The 18,489-nt window shown below is 39.1% G+C and overlaps 1 protein-coding gene across 1 annotated transcript; it reads left to right on the top strand.

The window, feature by feature from the left end:
• Positions 1-10,091: 10,091 nt before the first annotated feature.
• BNC1 (basonuclin 1) lies at positions 10,092-17,134 on the top strand. The gene is made up of 4 exons (XM_050966631.1): positions 10,092-10,188; positions 10,345-10,580; positions 11,989-13,916; positions 16,450-17,134. Exons 2-4 carry the CDS (start codon positions 10,434-10,436, stop codon positions 17,132-17,134), a joined length of 2,760 nt encoding a protein of 919 aa, XP_050822588.1. The 5' UTR covers positions 10,092-10,188; positions 10,345-10,433.
• Positions 17,135-18,489: the final 1,355 nt, after the last annotated feature.

The raw sequence follows: 18,489 nt of genomic DNA, 5'->3' as shown, positions 1-18,489 counted from the left end.
TGATACATTTTTTGTGGGCTCTTAAAGGGTCCATGCTTGAGATGTACTCTCAGTTTATCATAATATCTTCCCAGGAGAAAGATTTTGTTTATAAAACAAAAAGATAATGTGTCAAATCCTGCAGGGCTTTAGAATCTCAGCATTTGGACCAATATAAATAGAAAACTTAAGGATTCTTTTCCCCCAATGAAAATAGCTTCATTTATTTTAGTCTAAATATTCTTCAGAATAATGGTGAACCTAAGTACAACAATATGATACCAGTACATGAATGTTAGAATTTGAAATGGACAAGTATACTTGTGTTGGATATAAACACACCATGAACTGAAAACTGATTTACATGCAGAGATTTTTCAGAGCAGTTTAGAAGATTATCATTAAGGGAAGAAGTGTGGCTAAATTCCAGGCATTGTTCTGAAAATCTCAACCAAGGACCCAGAAAAGAAATGTAATAAACACTGAGTGTCCAGAGGAGTACCACAGAACAATATATGAAGTCTGGTCTTAATTAATAGACGAGGTCCTCAGCTGGTGTAAATCAGCATAACACCATGGACTTTCTGGAGATATGCCAGTTTACATCAGCTGAGAATCTGGCCCACTCCTTTAATTCCTGCAGCCATCTCAAAATCCTTTAATTAATGATCTAGAAGAGGGACTCAAAATCTTTTTGAGTCTTTCTCCTGTATAGAAAGGTTTCAGCCATCCAGTCTGGGAGCAACAAGAATAGCAGGTGACTTAGGTGACCAGTCACACACTATAAATATTAAGTGGTCAATGACATACATTGAGCAAATATTTCACAAACAACCCCTGGGCTGCAATACAAGGTAAAATTCACCCCTGTGCAGAGGACCAGCACAAGACCTATATACCACTTAAAGGTACACGAGAACAGTACATGGTCCTCATTCTAGCCTTCTTCACAGAGGTCAGTTTCACACAACGTGTTGACTGAATAATATGCAATAAGTTGAACTACTAAAGTCTGTTCTCAGATGGTTAACAAGTAGAAAACGAGTGAATTTAAGCTATTCACATTACTCCCTACAAATTGTTTGTCCAATTCTAGGCATAAGTTTGTAATGTGATATGGCAGCCAAAAATGACAGTGCAGCTTTGGGCTCTGTAGAAAAATCATCATGTAAGAAAGCAGGGAAATCATAGTCCCGGCTCTTTTGTGACAACGCCTGGACTGTTGTGGTCAGTTATGATAAAATGCAGGAAGCATAGCAGAGCAACAAAAATTAAGTGCTAGAGGAAAGATTGCAAAAGTTAAATATATATATAGCTTGAATAAGAGCAGATCAGAGAAAACTCTACAAATATGAGGATATTAATTATCTGGGAGGAGGAGTGTTATTAGGGTAATAACAAGGAGGTATAGGTAAGACAAGGAAAATGGAGGTTGAGTATTTGTAAAAGCTTTCTGACAGTGCGACCTATCAATCTGTGAAATAGTTTCCCAGGAGAAGTGGTGGAAGCCTCATTGCTTGGCAAAATTAAAACTGGACAAGACAAAGCTTTAGAAAATATGCTGTAGGAAACCGTCCTGCACTGGCAAGAAGATGAGCTAAATAACTTACTAGGGCTGTGCTTGCCTCTAATTTCAATGATTGTCCAAAGTGAGTGAAATGTAAAAGTAAACGGCTATAAACAAGGGAAGAAAATCGAATTATTAAACGTTTCAATGGTAATAACCTGAGTTATCAGCAATACAGGACAGGAAGATTAGATAGGAGGCCCAGTTTTGGACTCAGGTCCCCATGTGTAGCTGTCATTTAAATCCATGAGAGAGAGACATCAGATCTGAATCAGAATTGGCCTTTGTTTTTGCATTTTACAGTGTTTACTTTAAAAGCACACTAGAATGAGTAAATCCTGTAATATTTCCTAATAACAGGCACACATCCTACTTTTTACAAACAAAAAAGGGAACCGAATCTCTCTATGGATCCTTATTATCCAGCTTCTAATATGAAGGTATAAAATCCTTCACATTTTAGCCAAGGGCAGAACAAAAAGATAATATTTTACCAAATGGTCAGCCCATGTCTCTGTGGTAAATACCAACCCCTTCTCCACAGGTGCAGAGGTCTCTCTAACAATGGAACTGGTGAGGTTCTATTGCACAAGAGTTGGGCAAGTTTCAATTCACTCCCACATGTGATGTGCATCTCTTATACTCCATGAAGCCCAGCTCCACAGGGGGCTACATGGATCCAGTGGGATTTTTTCTGGGGGATTGTATCCAGTGGCTTGAAGACCCTACATAGGGTGCACAGAGGACTGGATCTGAAATTCACATTTCACATACTGTATTGGAAGTTTCTTTCAAATTAGGTGTAGTTCATACAGAAACCACCAGGACACCTCCCTTTAGATCAAGAGGAAGCTACTCATCCATGGCAGCAAGAGACATTGATGACATGTAAGCTATGGCATTTTATCTGCAACACCATTTTGTTAGTGATCTGGGTGACAAAATAGTGATGACACAGAGCCAGAGTCTAGGCACCTCAAGTATTGGCAAAAAGCCCAAAAGTAGCTTTGCAAGATGTAGCTTTATACCAAAGAGAAGATCTCTTTGATGGATGTCCACAGATTCCCTAAGAGGACAGCAAATCAGTGTGTTGGCTTGCGCATTATAGAGATGAACTAGGCTAAACTGTATGAGAGAATAAGAGACCTCATTCTGCTATTTCTCACTATGCCTGCACTAGCAGCTGTGAACCAGTGCAGATATCCTGTCTGGTTGGGCTGGGAATCTGTCTCTTAACCATTACAGTTTTTGCACATATTTAATTCCTTTTACTCCAAATCTGAATCTTATTGAATTAGATTCCTTTTAGATTTTAATTTTGAATGTGCAATCAGACTTGAGACAAATGAAAAATCTCCTCTTAGCTACATTCATATACACATTGGTATTTTTTATTCCTATTATTTTTGTGTCATTCTTATTTTACACTCGCCACTGTTGTAAGGTGAACTCATAGCACAAAAACAACTGTATTAACTTCAGGAAACAAATCTTAGGTGTATGCCAAGTATTGGGATGAACTTGTTATCTTGTGCCTCTCTTTAGCTACAGGTTTCAGAGTGGTAGATGTGTTAGTCTGTATCAGCAAAAACAATGAGGAGTCCTTGTGGCACCTTACAGACTAACACATTTATTTGAGCATAAGCTTTTGTGGGCTAATACCCCCTTCATCCACTGCATGCGTCCGATGAAGTGGGTTTTAGCCTACAAAAGCTAAGGTGCCACCAGGGCTCCTCATTGTTTAGCTACAGAGGCTGAAGACTGGGATATGAAAAGGGATCCTCAGTGTAACCTCACAAGCATAATCAAAGCCATGTCAATATCTCAAGAGAGAAAAGTCAGAGGTAATTACATTTAGGCAGCATGTTTTGGCAATGATCTCTGCCTTTTCAATGATTAGCTAGCTAGCTTTTGAGAATTCAGTTTGATAATAAATGTATACCTCTTGTGACAATGGCAAAGAGGCATTCTTATTAAAAAGCTATGGGCCAGATTCTTGTCTCAGTTGTGCTGATGTAACCAAGATACAAATTTGGACCCAAATCTTCAATACTAGTTTTAAAAATATCTGTATGGGTGGTGATAGATTTGGAAACGACACGTTTAGGAAAGAGGGAGTAACTGGAAAGCAATGATAATATCCTTGATAAGACCAGAAGACTTTAAACATCTGCTGTATGTTTTTGGAAAATGGATCAAAATATTAAAGATCTGAGTGAAAGGATGACACTTATTTTTTTTCCATTTTTATTTCCATCTGAACTTCCAATCTTTTAATTAAGATTCTGAATTTTTAAATGTATTAAATGTGGAAAATTATTCTTTTGTTCTACAGAATGTACACAGAATTTCTTTCTAGTTGGTGGGATAACAAAGCACGTCAAGCAATTATATATCAAAAATATTCTAAATCTCTGTAATTATCTGTTTCTTTATAAAAGAATAGCATATTATTTTAGATGCTTGGTAAGTTGTTTTGGTCATTAAACCTTGCTAACATTAGTTAATTTTGAACTAATCTAAACACTACTTCCATAAATTTCTTTACTAGATTGAATAATGAATGAAAACTTTTGAGATCTTGAATCTCAGTTGAATCATGTTAAAATCTAACTGACCATATTACATTTTGCTCTTCCCTGTAGATATTTGGGGGTTCACAGAGAAGTGTCTAAGGGAAGTTGGAGTGGGTCATTCACATGCAGAGTGAGAACTAAGAGGAATAACCTATTGTACACACCCTGAGTAGAAAGTCAGACCAAATATATTGTAAAGCTGCCACATTTATTGATATCTTTAACATTTCAAATTAAAGAAAACAACCTGAAAAATCGCCTCTCTCTGAAAATGCTGTTCCTAGTGTATTTACAAATAATTAAAAAATGACTATAACTGAAAACAGTATGTGGTATTTTTCTCTTTTTTGTGGGGGTTGTTTGTTTGTAATTTTTTTTAATATTGGTGCATTTCCCAGCATGTTGAGCATTTATGTACATAAAGATTGGGGCCTGTCACTGTTCCTTCTCATGGACGTAGGCCTCCTGGTATCAGGGCATGGCATTGCACTGATCTGCACCTCTAGTATTCCTTTTGCTGCTTACTCTGCCCTACACCAGCTTGCCCTTAATTTTTCTGTTCTTTGGCCTAGCTGCTCACTTCTCCACTCTCATCCCCTTCCAGGATATCCAAAGTCCAATGTAATAAGTTCCAATCAACCATAAACAGAAAGGTCCTTCTGGCCCTCCCCAGGTACAAGGTTGCCAGCTTCCCTCTCAGTCCTCCCATCCAGACTTCCCTCACAAGAGCCTTCCTTGCCCTTCATGAGTCTATCCTTGCAGGAGAGTCCTGCCTTTTCTGCAGTTCTTTCCCTTACTGAGGTCCTTCAAGTATCAGAGGGTAGCCGTGTTAGTCTGGATCTGTAAAAGCAGCAAAGAATCCTGTGGCACCTTATAGACTAACAGACGTTTTGGAGCATGAGCTTTCGTGGGTGAATACCCACTTCCTCAGATGCATGTAATGGAAATATCCAGGGGCAGGTATATATATGTGTGCTAGCAAGCAAGCTAGAGATAACGAGGTCAGTTTAATCAGGGAGGATGAGGCCCTGTTCTAGCAGTTGAGGTGTGAAAACCAAGAGAGGAGAAACTGGTTCTGTAATTGGCAAGCCATTCATCGTTATCTCTAGCTTGCTTGAGGTCCTTCAGTCTACTTATAATGTCCAGGTGTCCAGTGAATCATCATCTAGCTGTGCCCTCTCTGGCTAGAAGGCAATCAGCCAAAGCACCCCACAGATGTTGAATGTATCTCTAATTGGGGGTTTTCTCCCTTCTCTAGCAGGTGATGGGGGAACCCCATCATAGGGCCATAATCAGATTCCTTGCTGAAAAGTACCTTTAAACGTCAGCTAGAATGGAGCAAAGCCCTTATAAACCTGTTTAAAGAAATGTTTAAAAATAAGTTTCAGGCTATGCTATTCAGTGAGTGCACTGTCAGTAACTGGAATGTTAAAAATTTAGTCAGTTTAGAAAAATTTGATTTAAGAGTTGTTCTTTGGTGAGAGACCAATTCATGAACTAGCCATATCTAAGCATGCTTCCAATAAGCATCAATATCTTGATTTAAAAGAAAAATACAGTATTTGTTTTGGGAGGGGGGACTTATATTTGCCCTTTTAATAGCTACTTACATGCATGTAAAAACAATGTCCCTCCTTCTTTGTCCAGTTTTTTTCATTGACGAAATTTTACATTACATATATATACACAATAAAAACAAGAGGACAAGTGAAACAGATACATGCGTCATACAGGAAAGGTGCATACAAATCTCTGAAGTGCAAAATTAAATGCACTTCAACTATCTTAGTTAACTACATACAAAAAGAATTAAAAACAGTTTTAGAGGTCAGTAGCATACAGAATGCAGCAGAGGAAAAAAGAATGTGAAAGCTTGTGAAATAACCTCAATTAACTTACTATAATGACAGCAATTTTTATTATACATCTTTCTATTATTCCTTGCAGCAAAATAAAGTTCCTCTTTTTAACATTGCTTGGAGGGGCTGCTAACATTTGTGAAATTCTGATCTAGCTTATAGGACTAATAGAATAGCCTTATGGAAGAAGGTGTAATCTAGGCAAATTATAGTATATTATGGCACAGTGAGGTAGAAGAATTGAACCACACTTTATAGTTTGACATCTCGTGATGTAAATGAATCATCTGCCTAGCACAACATGCTTTTTTTAGCCTTATAAAAGAAATTTATGGCTTTTTACTGTTCTATTAAAAAATTTCAGAATTCAAGCTAAAATATATCCTGCACTAAAGTGAAGCGATTCATGGTGCCTCATTTGTATTTTATGACTTTTTAGGGCTCTCAAAACTTTTCTCAAGAATTTAGCATTTTGCGATGGTTTCTTTAAGGGATTAAGCAAAAAATGATTCTGTCGGCTGAATGGCCATGTTGCCACTTGTTCCTTCAAAGGAGAATGAATCTCAGCTTGTAGTCACTAGAACCTAGTCATTTGCATGCACACTAATATTCATCAGATTTCAGGATAAATACTGTAGTTACTCAAGCAGATGAAATTTAAAATTCTAAATCTAGCGACAAAAGGCACTGCACACTGGAGCGCCCTGGACGTGAACTTCTAAGGTAGGGTTCACCCCTGCCCTCAGTGAGGCTCAATGGCTGAAGAAATGCTCATGGCAAAGAGCCTTGTTTCATCTCTGACATACTGAGGTATTTGGTCTCTCCATCCTCTCAGTCTGATGGCCATTTATGACCATATATTAATAAATACAGCAAGGTCCAATTTTACCTGAAGTTTGAAGAAACTGGAACAGTCCCTGAGACCTACTGAATGGCAGATAATACTCAGCATAGCTGGTTGGGAGTAGCTTCTGGCTGTTGAGACCATGGAGGTTGGGAGGGTGGCCACAAATAGCTCCTCCATCATGAGTTACATCCAAGACCCCAGTCCTGCAAAGGGTTTAGTACATGAGTAGCTTTACTTTCGTGTCTTTACAGGATTGGGGCTTGAGGTGGAGATGGTGTGTGAAGCAGAAGGCCCCGTGAAAGTGGTTGCTTTTCAGTTTGTATATTTTCTCAGGTGTGGGTCGCCTGAAGAGCGGAAGAAGAAAGGAGAAATGTTTCAAAAGTTCAGCTACTGAATGCCAAACTTATTTGAAGTTCAATATGTTGCAGGAAAACTGCTTTGAATTTTTACCACTGCTTTAGAGGGGTACAGAAGAATCCATTCTAAAAGAAGCATTTTCAACTATGAAACTCTGAAAATGTTTCAAAATCTGCATTAATATGAATTGGACAGCTGTGGAATCCTTGGTGATGCCTTTTATGAGAACTGCAATGGGAAATGCAGCCTGATAGCGTTACATACATACAGGAGGGCTAGAATTGGAGTAAGATAAAGGGAACAAGACATTTCCATAACTCTTTATAAATAAGATCTCCATTTTTCTGGGATGGAGGGAAAAGGTTGTTTGTTTTCTGATTTGGTGTTAAAGAAGACACACCCAAAAACAAAATCAGAACATACTTTAAAAGAGCTGCAGAAATTTCTTAAATCTCTTCCTGTTCCCTGTGTGTCTTGCTGCAGCTGTTAATGTCCTGTTTTGGTGCACATCATTGGGATGACTGTTTTCCTTCTTCATTATTTCATATTAACATTTTTTGTTTTAATATGTATACCCTGTATTTACTGTACAAGGTATAATTCAGCCATGTTTTAGATTAGATCCTGTGACTATAAAGTGTTTTATATTCCAATGCACTTTCTGATGCATGAATTCCTTCACGTTAACTCCTCCTTAATAAATATTTCATTTATGTAAAAAGTATATTCAGGACACTAAGTGCTGTACTGAGAATTACAGAGCTAAGAAATACTTGGTCGTACAAATGCTGTACTCTGTAGCAATCCCTGTGGAGATTTAATCAGGACCTCAAAGTTGTCTGTTCGCTTCCTGCACAAGATGGGTCTGTAAGGAGGGAAGTATGTATTCCAGGAAACACAGCTGCATTGGCCTGTTGCATATGAGTATCTGAATACTAATTTGGATTTGTATTATAGATGATCCCAGTGAAAGCAAAGTGGTACACCCGTTAAGCCATAGAACAGGTTGCTAATCTATGTGCACTTTGTGTTTCATCTATAACTCTTCAAGTTTTTTTCTTATATTATCTAATATTAAACATGCCTGCCCAATGTATTGAATACATGGAATAAACAAAGTGAAGCCATTCTATTAATGAGGGTTTGTAGTATTTATCCTGAACTGCAGTGTTGCTACTGAGAATGGGGTAACGGACTTCTTTTGCCTCTGGGAGAGTACATCCGCCACGTGAATACTGCTAAACAATTCCTGCCAGGGATAACCTTTATCCCTGGATCTTAAAGATGCTCTGTTGATCAAATATGTTGCTTATACGATGCACTAGATTGCACTAAATGTCATTAACCTTCACCTAGAACTGGGTGAAAAGTTTTAGCTGAAACTTTTTTTTTTTTTTGCGAAAGATGCAATTACCGTGACACTGAAACTGTTCTTGAATTCACTTTAAGTTTCACTTAATTGTTGTGGTTAAAATATAATAAAAAAAGCCCAAAGCCCCAAACTTTTTTTTTTGGCATTTTAAAAATGAAATATTTCAATTTGGTTTCAAATAAATGTTAATTTTAAAATTTCCTTTAATTATATAAAACAATAAAAAATATTTTAAATGGTCTCAAACCAATGCCATAACAAGGGTGAGGCACTTACCTCAGGTGCGCAAAGCGGAGGGGCACAGCTGTACCGCGATCGGCGGCGCTTCAGCGGCGCTCTACCACCGCTACTTCTTCGGCGTCGGGTCCCTGAGTCCCTATCGGAGGGAAGGACCTGCCACCGAATTGCCGCCGCCATTTCATTCATTCTTTGACGGCAATTCACCTGCCACCAAATTGCCGCTGAAGAATGAATGAAGCAGCGGTGGCCATTCAGCAGCAGGTCCTTCCCTCCGACAAGGTCTCAGGGACCCACCACTGAATTGCCGCCAAAGAGCCTGGAACCAGCCCTTGCCTCAGGCTCAAAAATTCCTTCTTACAGCTAGGGTCTAAACCAGTATTTCCCAAACTTGGGATGCCACTTGTGTAGGGAAAGCCTCTGCCAGGCCGGGCTGAGCCAGCTTGTTTACCTGCAGCGTCTGCAGGTCTGGCTGAAAGCAGCTCCCACTGGCCGCGGTTCGCCGCTCCAGGCCAATGGGAGCTGCTGGAAGTGACATGGGCTGAGGGACGTACTGACCGCCACTTCCCGCAGCTCCCATTGGGCTGGAGCGGCAAACCGAGGCCAGTGGGAGCTGCGATCAGCCAAACCTGCAGATGCGACAGGAAAACAAACTGGTCTGGCCCATCAGGGGCTTTCCCTACACAAGCGGCGTCCCAAGTTTGGGAAGCACTGGTTTAAGCTAAATGTTTCATTTGACCCTAAATGATTTTTTTGAACCAAAAAATCCATGATTGGCCCAGCTGTATTTTCAAAAAAAATGTCAGGGAATGGAACTTTTATCTCTGTGCTCATTTCTCTTTTTAAACTCTGCTGAAAAATGAATTGCAAGCTGCATGTAAGCATAGCATAATTTTCTAATGGATTACAGCAAATTTATTTTAATGGTGCATTTAAGTTATTTATTTGACACACATCTAGGGACAGCACTAGAAGTTCTACTGCTGCTCACCAACCAGTCCCAAACCACCTATGAAAGTGTTGCTGAATATTTTGCTGCTTATAATATTCTGCTGCTCTAGAGGGTGACCCGTAATGCCAGTTCACAGCAGCAGCCCTGTTGACTTTCACAGCTCAGGTGGTAACTGGGCTGTCCACCTGGCTAAATCTATATGTGTATTCATATGTGATCTATATGCATTATCAAAATGTATTTTGATACTTCATTAAAAAGTCTGTATGAATATATAAATTTAGTGTGCATGCTCCAGATGTTGCTTGTTACCAATAAACTTGTTTTGTTAATTTCCAGGCTATCCGATGCACTCTGGTGAACTGTAGTTGTCTGTGTTTCAAACCTGGAAAAATAAACCAACGACAATGTGACCAGTGTCGACATGGATGGGTAGCACATGGTAATATTGCTTTTCTAAATCTATCTATCTAGGTTCTTGTATAGCCCTCCTCACCACAGTATCTCAGCTCTTTGATTTTTTAATATACATCACACACATTTGTGTATAACTCTTGATACTCATGTCTTTTCTACTTTGTTTTAATTTTATTTTCAGCCCTAAGCAAATTAAGGATCCCCAACCTGTATCCAACAAGCCAGGTAGAGATAGTACAATCCAATGTGGTCTTCGATATCAGTAGCCTCATGCTGTATGGAACCCAAGCCATTCCTGTCCGCCTTAAAATCCTGCTAGATCGTCTTTTCAGTGTCCTGAAGCAAGAAGAGGTAATACAGATTCTCCATGCACTGGATTGGACACTGCAGGATTATATACGTGGATATGTGCTACAGGTATTGTAGTGAAAGCCTAGTCAATACAGAAAAAATAGTTGACCAAAGTAATAATTTAAAATGTCTTCCAGCTGAATCTTGGTATCTGTGGATCCCATTGAGCTATCTATTTTTAATTGAATTCAATGAGGAATTCTGCTTAAAAAGTTGATGGCATGATATGACTTAAAGTCAACTATACACTTGTACAAATTATGTGGCCCTGACTCAGTTTTTATTTAGTTTTTACTCAGATAAATATCTTTTGACATTCACCAGCGTAAGGGGAAGGAAGTCAATAGCGGTCTGTCTGAGTAAAGGCCTCAGGAATTGACCCAAAGTATTGCTTAACAATTTATTTTATTTTTATATGGTAGGATAATACATTTACAAGTTAACCTGTCAACATTTAAACCCCATGGCCTATATTCCTCTCTGGTGTAACTCCACCGACTTCAGTGGAGCTACACCAAAGATGAATTTGGCCCTACGTGCTTACACAGATGCTACTGGCTGGAAATTACCTTTTATGTAAAGTAGCATTATGATCTTATATTATGACACAAATCAATGTTTAATGGTCTTGATAATCTTGTTTTTAGTGTTAGGATTAAAAATATGGAATCAATTACCTTGAACCTCTATCAGATGAAAAATTTATGATGTTACGTTCTTCATCATCTTAGAAACTCTTACATGCACTGTGAAAAATCTCAGTAGGCCATCAAATACATGTTCTGTGATAAAATATTTATTGTAGTTATTGGGAAAAGTTAGGCATAGCTAGAGTTTGAAAGAACTCCAACACTCTAGTGTAATTACAGCTATGCTCTGTGAACACTGGCGATAGATCAATACAGGTTCATTTGTTCTCTGATCTTAGTTGCTTGAAAGATTATTAAACTTGCAGTGAAAGAATACTTGACTTAAATGTGGAGCTAAATATTGGTCTGATTGCTCCATCTCTGCTCTTTGTACTTACACTTGCTAACTGTTCAAATTATATGTGTTTTAATTTTTCAGAAAAAAAAATTACAAAATAGCTTATTAGATAGTATTACTATTAGTTCAGAAAGAACTAAGATCACCACTGTGTTGAAACTCAAAAGACAATATCCCAAAATTGCCATCAAACTTTCTGTAAGTTGAGTAATTTTACAGACTTGCTGGAGAGGATTTCTGAGAAAGGGGAGTCTGAAATATGTTTAAATGAATGTCAAGTATCAGAGGGGTAGCCGTGTTAGTCTGGATCTGTAAAAGCAGCAAAGAATCCTGTGGCACCTTATAGACTAACAGATGCATCTGACGAAGTGGGTATTCACCCACGAAAGCTCATGCTCCAAAACGTCTGTTAGTCTATAAGGTGCTACAGGATTCTTTGCTGCGTTTAAATGAATGTATCACTCTTTTAAAATATGTTCTGTTTTAGGATGCTTCAGGAAAGGTGCTGGATCACTGGAGCATAATGACCAATGAAGAAGAACTGGCTACTTTGCAGCAGTTCCTTCGCTTTGGAGAAACTAAATCCATTGTAGAGCTAATGGCAATTCAAGAGAAAGAAGGGCAGTCAATTATAATACCTACAACAACAACTAATTTGGATATTAGGGCATTTATAGAAAGTTGCAATCAAAGAAGTCCTAGTCTTTCTTCTTCTGTGGACAAAATGAGCCCTGCCAACATTCATCACTTTGAGAACATTGTAAATAATATGGCTTTCATGCTGCCTTTTCAGTTTTTCAGTCCAGTGCCTCCACCTTTGATAGGTTCACCACCAGAAAGACATTTGCTTGAGCAAGGTCAAGACCGCAGCAATGAAACTAAACAAGATGTTCAGATACCATTTTCTGAAAGCAGCTTCTTAATTTCCAGTTCTACTTCATTTCAAGTTGAAAACGAGAGGAGCATAAACAGCCCAGATGCCACTACTAAAACAGAAGATGATGCCCCTTTAAGTGATTCTAGCTCACATAATACAATAACAAAGCTTGAAAGGACAGAGTTATCTCCAGAAAATAAAATGAAATCTATTGAAAAAAATGGCATTGGGCCTAGAAAAGGACGAGTTTTCTGCACTGCCTGCGAAAAGACATTTTATGACAAAGGAACTCTGAAGATCCACTATAATGCTGTTCATCTGAAGATCAAACACAAATGCACAATTGAAGGCTGCAATATGGTGTTTAGTTCTTTGCGAAGTCGAAATCGTCATAGCGCAAACCCCAACCCAAGACTCCATATGCCAATGAACAGAAACAACAGAGATAAAGACCTGAGGAACAGTTTGACTATCGCTGGACCTGAAGAAACTAAAAGGATGGACTTTACCATTTTAACCCCAGATAGCAGACCTATTACCAGCTATGTTAGCCATTGCACAGATTCAAAGGTGCAATCCAGTTTTCCCAGTATTGGACAGAACGGTGTTCTCTTTCCAAACTTAAAGACAGTTCAGCCAGTTCTTCCTTTTTATCGCAGTCCAGTTACACCAGCTGAGCTTGCCAATACCCCAGGCATACTCCCTTCGCTACCTCTCATTTCTTCATCAATACCTGAGCAGCTGGTTGCTAAAGGATTGCCATTTGATGCACTGCCCAAGAAAAAATCCCGTAAATCGAGCATGCCCATCAAAATAGAGAAAGAAGCTGTTGAGACAGCTAATGAAAACAGCAACCTTGCCAGCTTGGAAGATGATACACCTCTGCAGGTGGTAAGCGATGGAGAACTGGAGACCTGTGAGCATAGGATTGAAAAGCAGATGAATGACAGGGTGGAAAAGCACCCCATTTCAGGTAATTCATGGAAATCTCTCTCTGGGGTAGAGGGCCCAAAATACTTTGATTCTGTCATTGAGCCAAATAACAAATACATCAAGGAAACCTCTGAGAATGAATTGGATCACTCTAAGAGAGAGGTTACGCCAGAAGAAAACCAAGCATTAAAAATAGCTTCTCATGAAATGGTGTCTGAAGATCCAGAACACCACCACAGTGATGTTATAAAACCAGTGACTACATCCTCTCTTTATATTAAAGAGCAGTCAAAGCACCGGATTCCTAATAATGATTGCACTGAATTGCCCCACCACTTGCTAACTGGGGGCCTTTTCAGTGCTTTGTCAAACAGGGGTGCTGCTATTCCTTGTTTAGAAGACTCTAAAGATATGGATCATATCAGTCAACATACACTAGGGATTCAGAAGGCAGAAAGCCGCTTTCATTGTGACATCTGTAAGAAGACATTTAAAAACCCTTACAGTGTAAAAATGCATTATAAAAATGTACATCTGAAAGAAATGCATATTTGCACAGTTGAGGGTTGTAATGCTGCTTTCCCTTCTCGTAGAAGTCGAGACAGGTAAGAAAATTATAAACAAAATTATATTTATTTTACGTTCACAATGGGGGGCTAATTTGAAATTTAAATAAGTGTTGGAGGAATATGGAGCTGCAAAGATTTTCTGTGTATCCACCTATAACTGGTATGATGATTTATCAGAATGTTCATAAAATGAAAATCTACTGAAAGAAACATTTTCTTTTCATTAGACTACATGGTTTTAAATAAAGTCTTGAAAATGTCATAACTGATAAAGATTGGAATAGTTGAAAGAATACTTTAGAATATCAATGAAAAGGCACAAGGTGTGAATTCAACACTTTTCCAGCATATGCACCTGTGGGTTCATGGGTTTACTGTGTACTTGTATGTATCTTAATGTTTTTTTTTATGCAAAAACTATGGGGTCAGCTCATAATAGCTTCACTCAGTTTTCACTCTTTCCTTGCGTTATGCAAGTCCCGCTGAAGGATTTTAAACCAAGTGGAGAGGGAAAAATAGTAAGGACAGCAGGATTTTTCCCTTGAGTTACTACAAAGTTAATATTGCACATTACAAGGTCAGCATATGCAAACATTAAAGATGAACATGCAACGTTAACTACCCCTTGTGTGTATGTGTCATGATACTGTCTTTAATAACAAGATCATATAATACTTCATAGATAATAAAATACCATGGGCCCAAGTTACTGCTGGTACTTCTGTTTTATGCCACTGTAAATCCATTGATTTCATTAATTTCAGGTCTGATATGCATAAGTTAATAGAGAAACAAGAATTGAAAATGCTCCATACATGCAACTTTTCTGTTGAAACCCTCAATTTTGTATCTTTTATTGAGAAATGGTGGTAACATTGTTAAAGATTATGAACTTGACTCATTGCATTGGTTCCACTGTTTAACACCACTGTAACTCAGGCTGAAGGCTCTGGTTGTAGAAAGTCTGCCTGGATGGCGCTCATAGTGACACAAGGTACCAGGACTCCATATTCTGCTGGGAGACCTGAAGCCAGTCAATGCAGTCCAGGAAGTGGGCAGAGACAGTCAGGGAGAGATGTGGCCATTACAGTCAGGAGATGTACTGAATTAATCTGCTGCTGGCAGGGCTTCTGTGATGTCCTGACAAGAAATGAAATCTACTCCCCAGTGGCAGAGGCCTAAGGGAGGGCAGTCTCTTTTCCCTGCAGTGAATTCCATTCCAGTGTAGCTGTGACAACAGGTGGGTGAATGAAGCCCTGTGCTGCAGTTGGTACACATGTACTGCAAATGCCTTTCCACACCTTTGTATTGCTTTAACTTTAATTCTGCTACCCTCAAGCACCTAGTTTAAAAAGAGAAAAAAAATGATCCCACAAGAAAGTTCCTGAACTCCATATAGGACAAGAATTAACTATACCTCTCCTGCAGTGCTGTTCTAGCCTGGACCAGGAGTGCTATAGTTACAGGGCAGACAGTTTTCAGCAATAGCCCCCTGTTTTCATGTGCTGATCATGTTCTGAATAATCCATCCTTTTGGATGAAACTATGTCTGTTGAAAGAATTTTCTTTTCATGTTGAAGTCTGGATGATGCCCTTGCAGCCATTTTTGGAGTTAAATAAGGGCACAAGTTAAAAAAAACAAACAAAAAAAAACACCTCTTCTTTTATATATCAAAAATGGCTGAGGTCTGGAAGTTAGCTGGAAGTCAGAGATGAGCAATGACTGCCTGTGTGAAGAAAATTGGTTTAGATTGAGCAAAGTGATGCCTGTTTGAAAATTGCATTGTGGATATAGCAAAACATTCTGTAGAGTGCAGAAGTGAGCTCTTCAGGGAGACACATTGGACAGATGGGTGCAGCTGCAGCAGGGCACATGTTTCATGGTATCAGGCAACAGTCTTCACTGACATGAGCCCTCTATTTTCTGGCTATGGAGCAGGTTCAGGGGCCAGTCTCTTTCACCTCTTTGTCCTGGGGTGGGATAGGTTCAAAGTCCACTGTTTGGCTCATTTAACCCTACCCAATCCACTCTTCGATACCTGAGTCCTGCTAGAAGAGGTTATCCAATCTGTTCTGTAATCCCTCTAGGCTAGCATTAGGTCTAGTATGTGAGTGAAGCATGAAGTAGCCACACCACAAGAGCAGGGCTGACGAGAGGGGGGAGAAGCCGGTACAAATTACTGGGGCCCAGTGGTCCGGAAAGGGGCCCGGGGCCCAGCTTCGTCTGCCCTGTTTAACCAGTCTGCCCTTGCTGGGGGGCCTGAAAAAATTTTTTCACTGGGGCCCGAACCCACTCTCAGCGGCCCTGCACAGGAGAGTATCTGGGCTGCTGACTTCCGTGGAGTTATTCTAGATTCACAAAGGTACAAGTGAGATCTGAGTCAAGCCAAATACCTGTACAGATGTTTGAATTTTCTCCTTTAATCTTATAATGGCACTTGTTTAAACATACACAGTTCACTCAGACTACCAAATATTGCTTACTATTTCTTAGTTAATTGTTTTCAAACAACTGATGTTAGGTATTGATGAAAAATCATTTTTGCTAAGCTTTTCTTTGTTCTTCTAGACATAGTTCAAATTTAAATCTTCATCATAAGCTTCTGACCAAAGATACACTGGATTTCAAGGACAACTATTTCAATGCAACATACCTCTTGAAAGACATGGCTAAAGAGGTTTGTCAAGATGTGTCTTTAAAACAACATGTTGGACAGACTTCTGTAATCTTCAAAGGAATGAACAGAACAGGCAGCTTGGTTTTTCCACTGAGCAAAATCAGAGAACCCTGTTCTGAGAATTATGGATATGATCCAATGAATGATGGTGCTGTTCTGGATTTAAGCACTACTTCCAGCATTAAGTCTGAGAGCAGTGCACACTCCTCTTGGGATTCTGATGGAGGAAGCGAAGAATGCATCATGCCTTTGGATGATAGCGATGAAAGTTGTGAAGGGCCAAGCTTAATACCCAATGAAGAGCTCTACCCGGACTGTAGTGTAATTGAGAAGGCTAATCAAAGCATTACAAATTTACCTTCCAATTTGCCAATAACTTGTCATATATGCCAAAAAAATTACAGTAATAAAGGAACCTTCAGGGCCCATTACAAAACTGTGCATCTCCGCCAGCTCCACAAATGTAAAGTCCCAGGTTGCAACACAATGTTTTCATCTGTCCGCAGTCGAAACAGGCATAGTCAGAATCCCAACTTGCACAGAAGTCTGACCAGATCACCAAATAGCCTCCAGTAACAACATACTAATCTCAATTGACTTTTTGCTAAGCATAAATCATTTCAGATAAGAAAGAATTGGAAAGATCTTTAAACATAGCAAACCAACCTCATTTGATGCTGAGCCCATTTAACATATGGGGTCAAATTCTGCTCTCACTTATACGGATGCTCTCCTACAGCTTCACTGAGCAAAATGTGATGCCATCATTTTTAAACCATTTATTTTGTTTAACGTTAAATAACAGAAACTTCTTTAAGGAAAAGAAAGCAGTATTGGCATTGGGGTGAATGTGGCACCATTAACTGAAGTCTTTTTGACAGTTCGAAAAGTATTATTCACTTACAGTACGAAGTTCAAAGGAGAAACCTCCATCCCATTGGATCCTGTTATGTTTACATGTTAAATGGGAGTGGTATTTTAGGATGTCAATAAAGATGGGGGCGTCCTTTGGTTGGGTTGGGGCTTTGGGGACTGTCATTTTATTCCTGAGGCCATTGTCAGAGGCTTACTTGCAGTATTAAGTAAATTATGGTGTTTTCAATTTAGTTTTCACTGAATTTCAAAAGCCAAAATATAAATTTCGGAGAATGTAGGATGAGATGCAAATTCTCCACAAATTCTGCAGTCCTTACTCCTTGATTTCAATGGGAATTTTACTTGGATAAAGACTGCAGGATTCTGGCCCTTTGAGAATAGACCAGAACTAGATTTAAAACAGGAAATATTCCTTTCCATGCAAGAGGGTCTCTTGGTTAAATCTGAGAGATCACGACATGTATCAGCAGAAGAAAGCTAAGCATGTTGGTTCCAGAACCACAGCAAATATCCCGAAGGTAAAAAAAAGTAAATACTGTATTTTTAAATGCATTTTTTACCTCTACTTTCACAAAAAGTGGAATACTGCAGGGAAAATTCCCCAAATTATTCATAATTTTAAAGGGATAGTTTCAAATCTGTGGGTAGGGTGACCAGACGTCCCAATAAAATCGGGACCATCCTGATATTTAGGGGTTTGTCCCGCGTCCCGACCATCTTTGGTCGGCACGCAGTTAGTCCCGATATTTCGCGGTACTCCTTTTTTTTTTCCTCCGCTGGCGACCCTCCCCCCACTATGTGTCCCAATATTTTCTTCCTCTCGTCTGGTCACCCTACCTGTGGGAGCTCTGAAAAAAGAAACAGTTTAAAAAAACCTGCATTAGGTATCTTTCATGATTTGTTGATTTTCCTCATCCATGGGAAGAACACATTTATCTGTGTAACAGTAAGAAAAAGGGTACATTTATTCTGATTCACACACTTTTTGATATTAGAACCTTGCTTGAGATCTATTAAAATGTTTAATATCTTTGTACTTGTCACTGTAATTAACA

Source organism: Gopherus flavomarginatus, chromosome 9, assembly GCF_025201925.1.
Source record: "Gopherus flavomarginatus isolate rGopFla2 chromosome 9, rGopFla2.mat.asm, whole genome shotgun sequence".
In the NCBI taxonomy this organism is placed as follows: Eukaryota; Metazoa; Chordata; order Testudines; family Testudinidae; genus Gopherus; species Gopherus flavomarginatus.
Note: the sequence above shows the minus strand (reverse complement) of the source record. Positions and strands in the feature narration are given on the sequence as shown.

What these genes read in the sequence shown, in the direction of transcription:
- BNC1 (XM_050966631.1), top strand. Translation starts at nt 10,434, where the DNA reads ATGCTGTATGGAACCCAAGCCATTCCTGTCCGCCTTAAAATCCTGCTA. An exon ending in TACGTGGATATGTGCTACAG is followed by an intron (nt 10,581 to 11,988) that starts GTATTGTAGTGA and finishes GTTCTGTTTTAG; the next exon opens with GATGCTTCAGGAAAGGTGCT. An exon ending in TCTCGTAGAAGTCGAGACAG is followed by an intron (nt 13,917 to 16,449) that starts GTAAGAAAATTA and finishes TTGTTCTTCTAG; the next exon opens with ACATAGTTCAAATTTAAATC.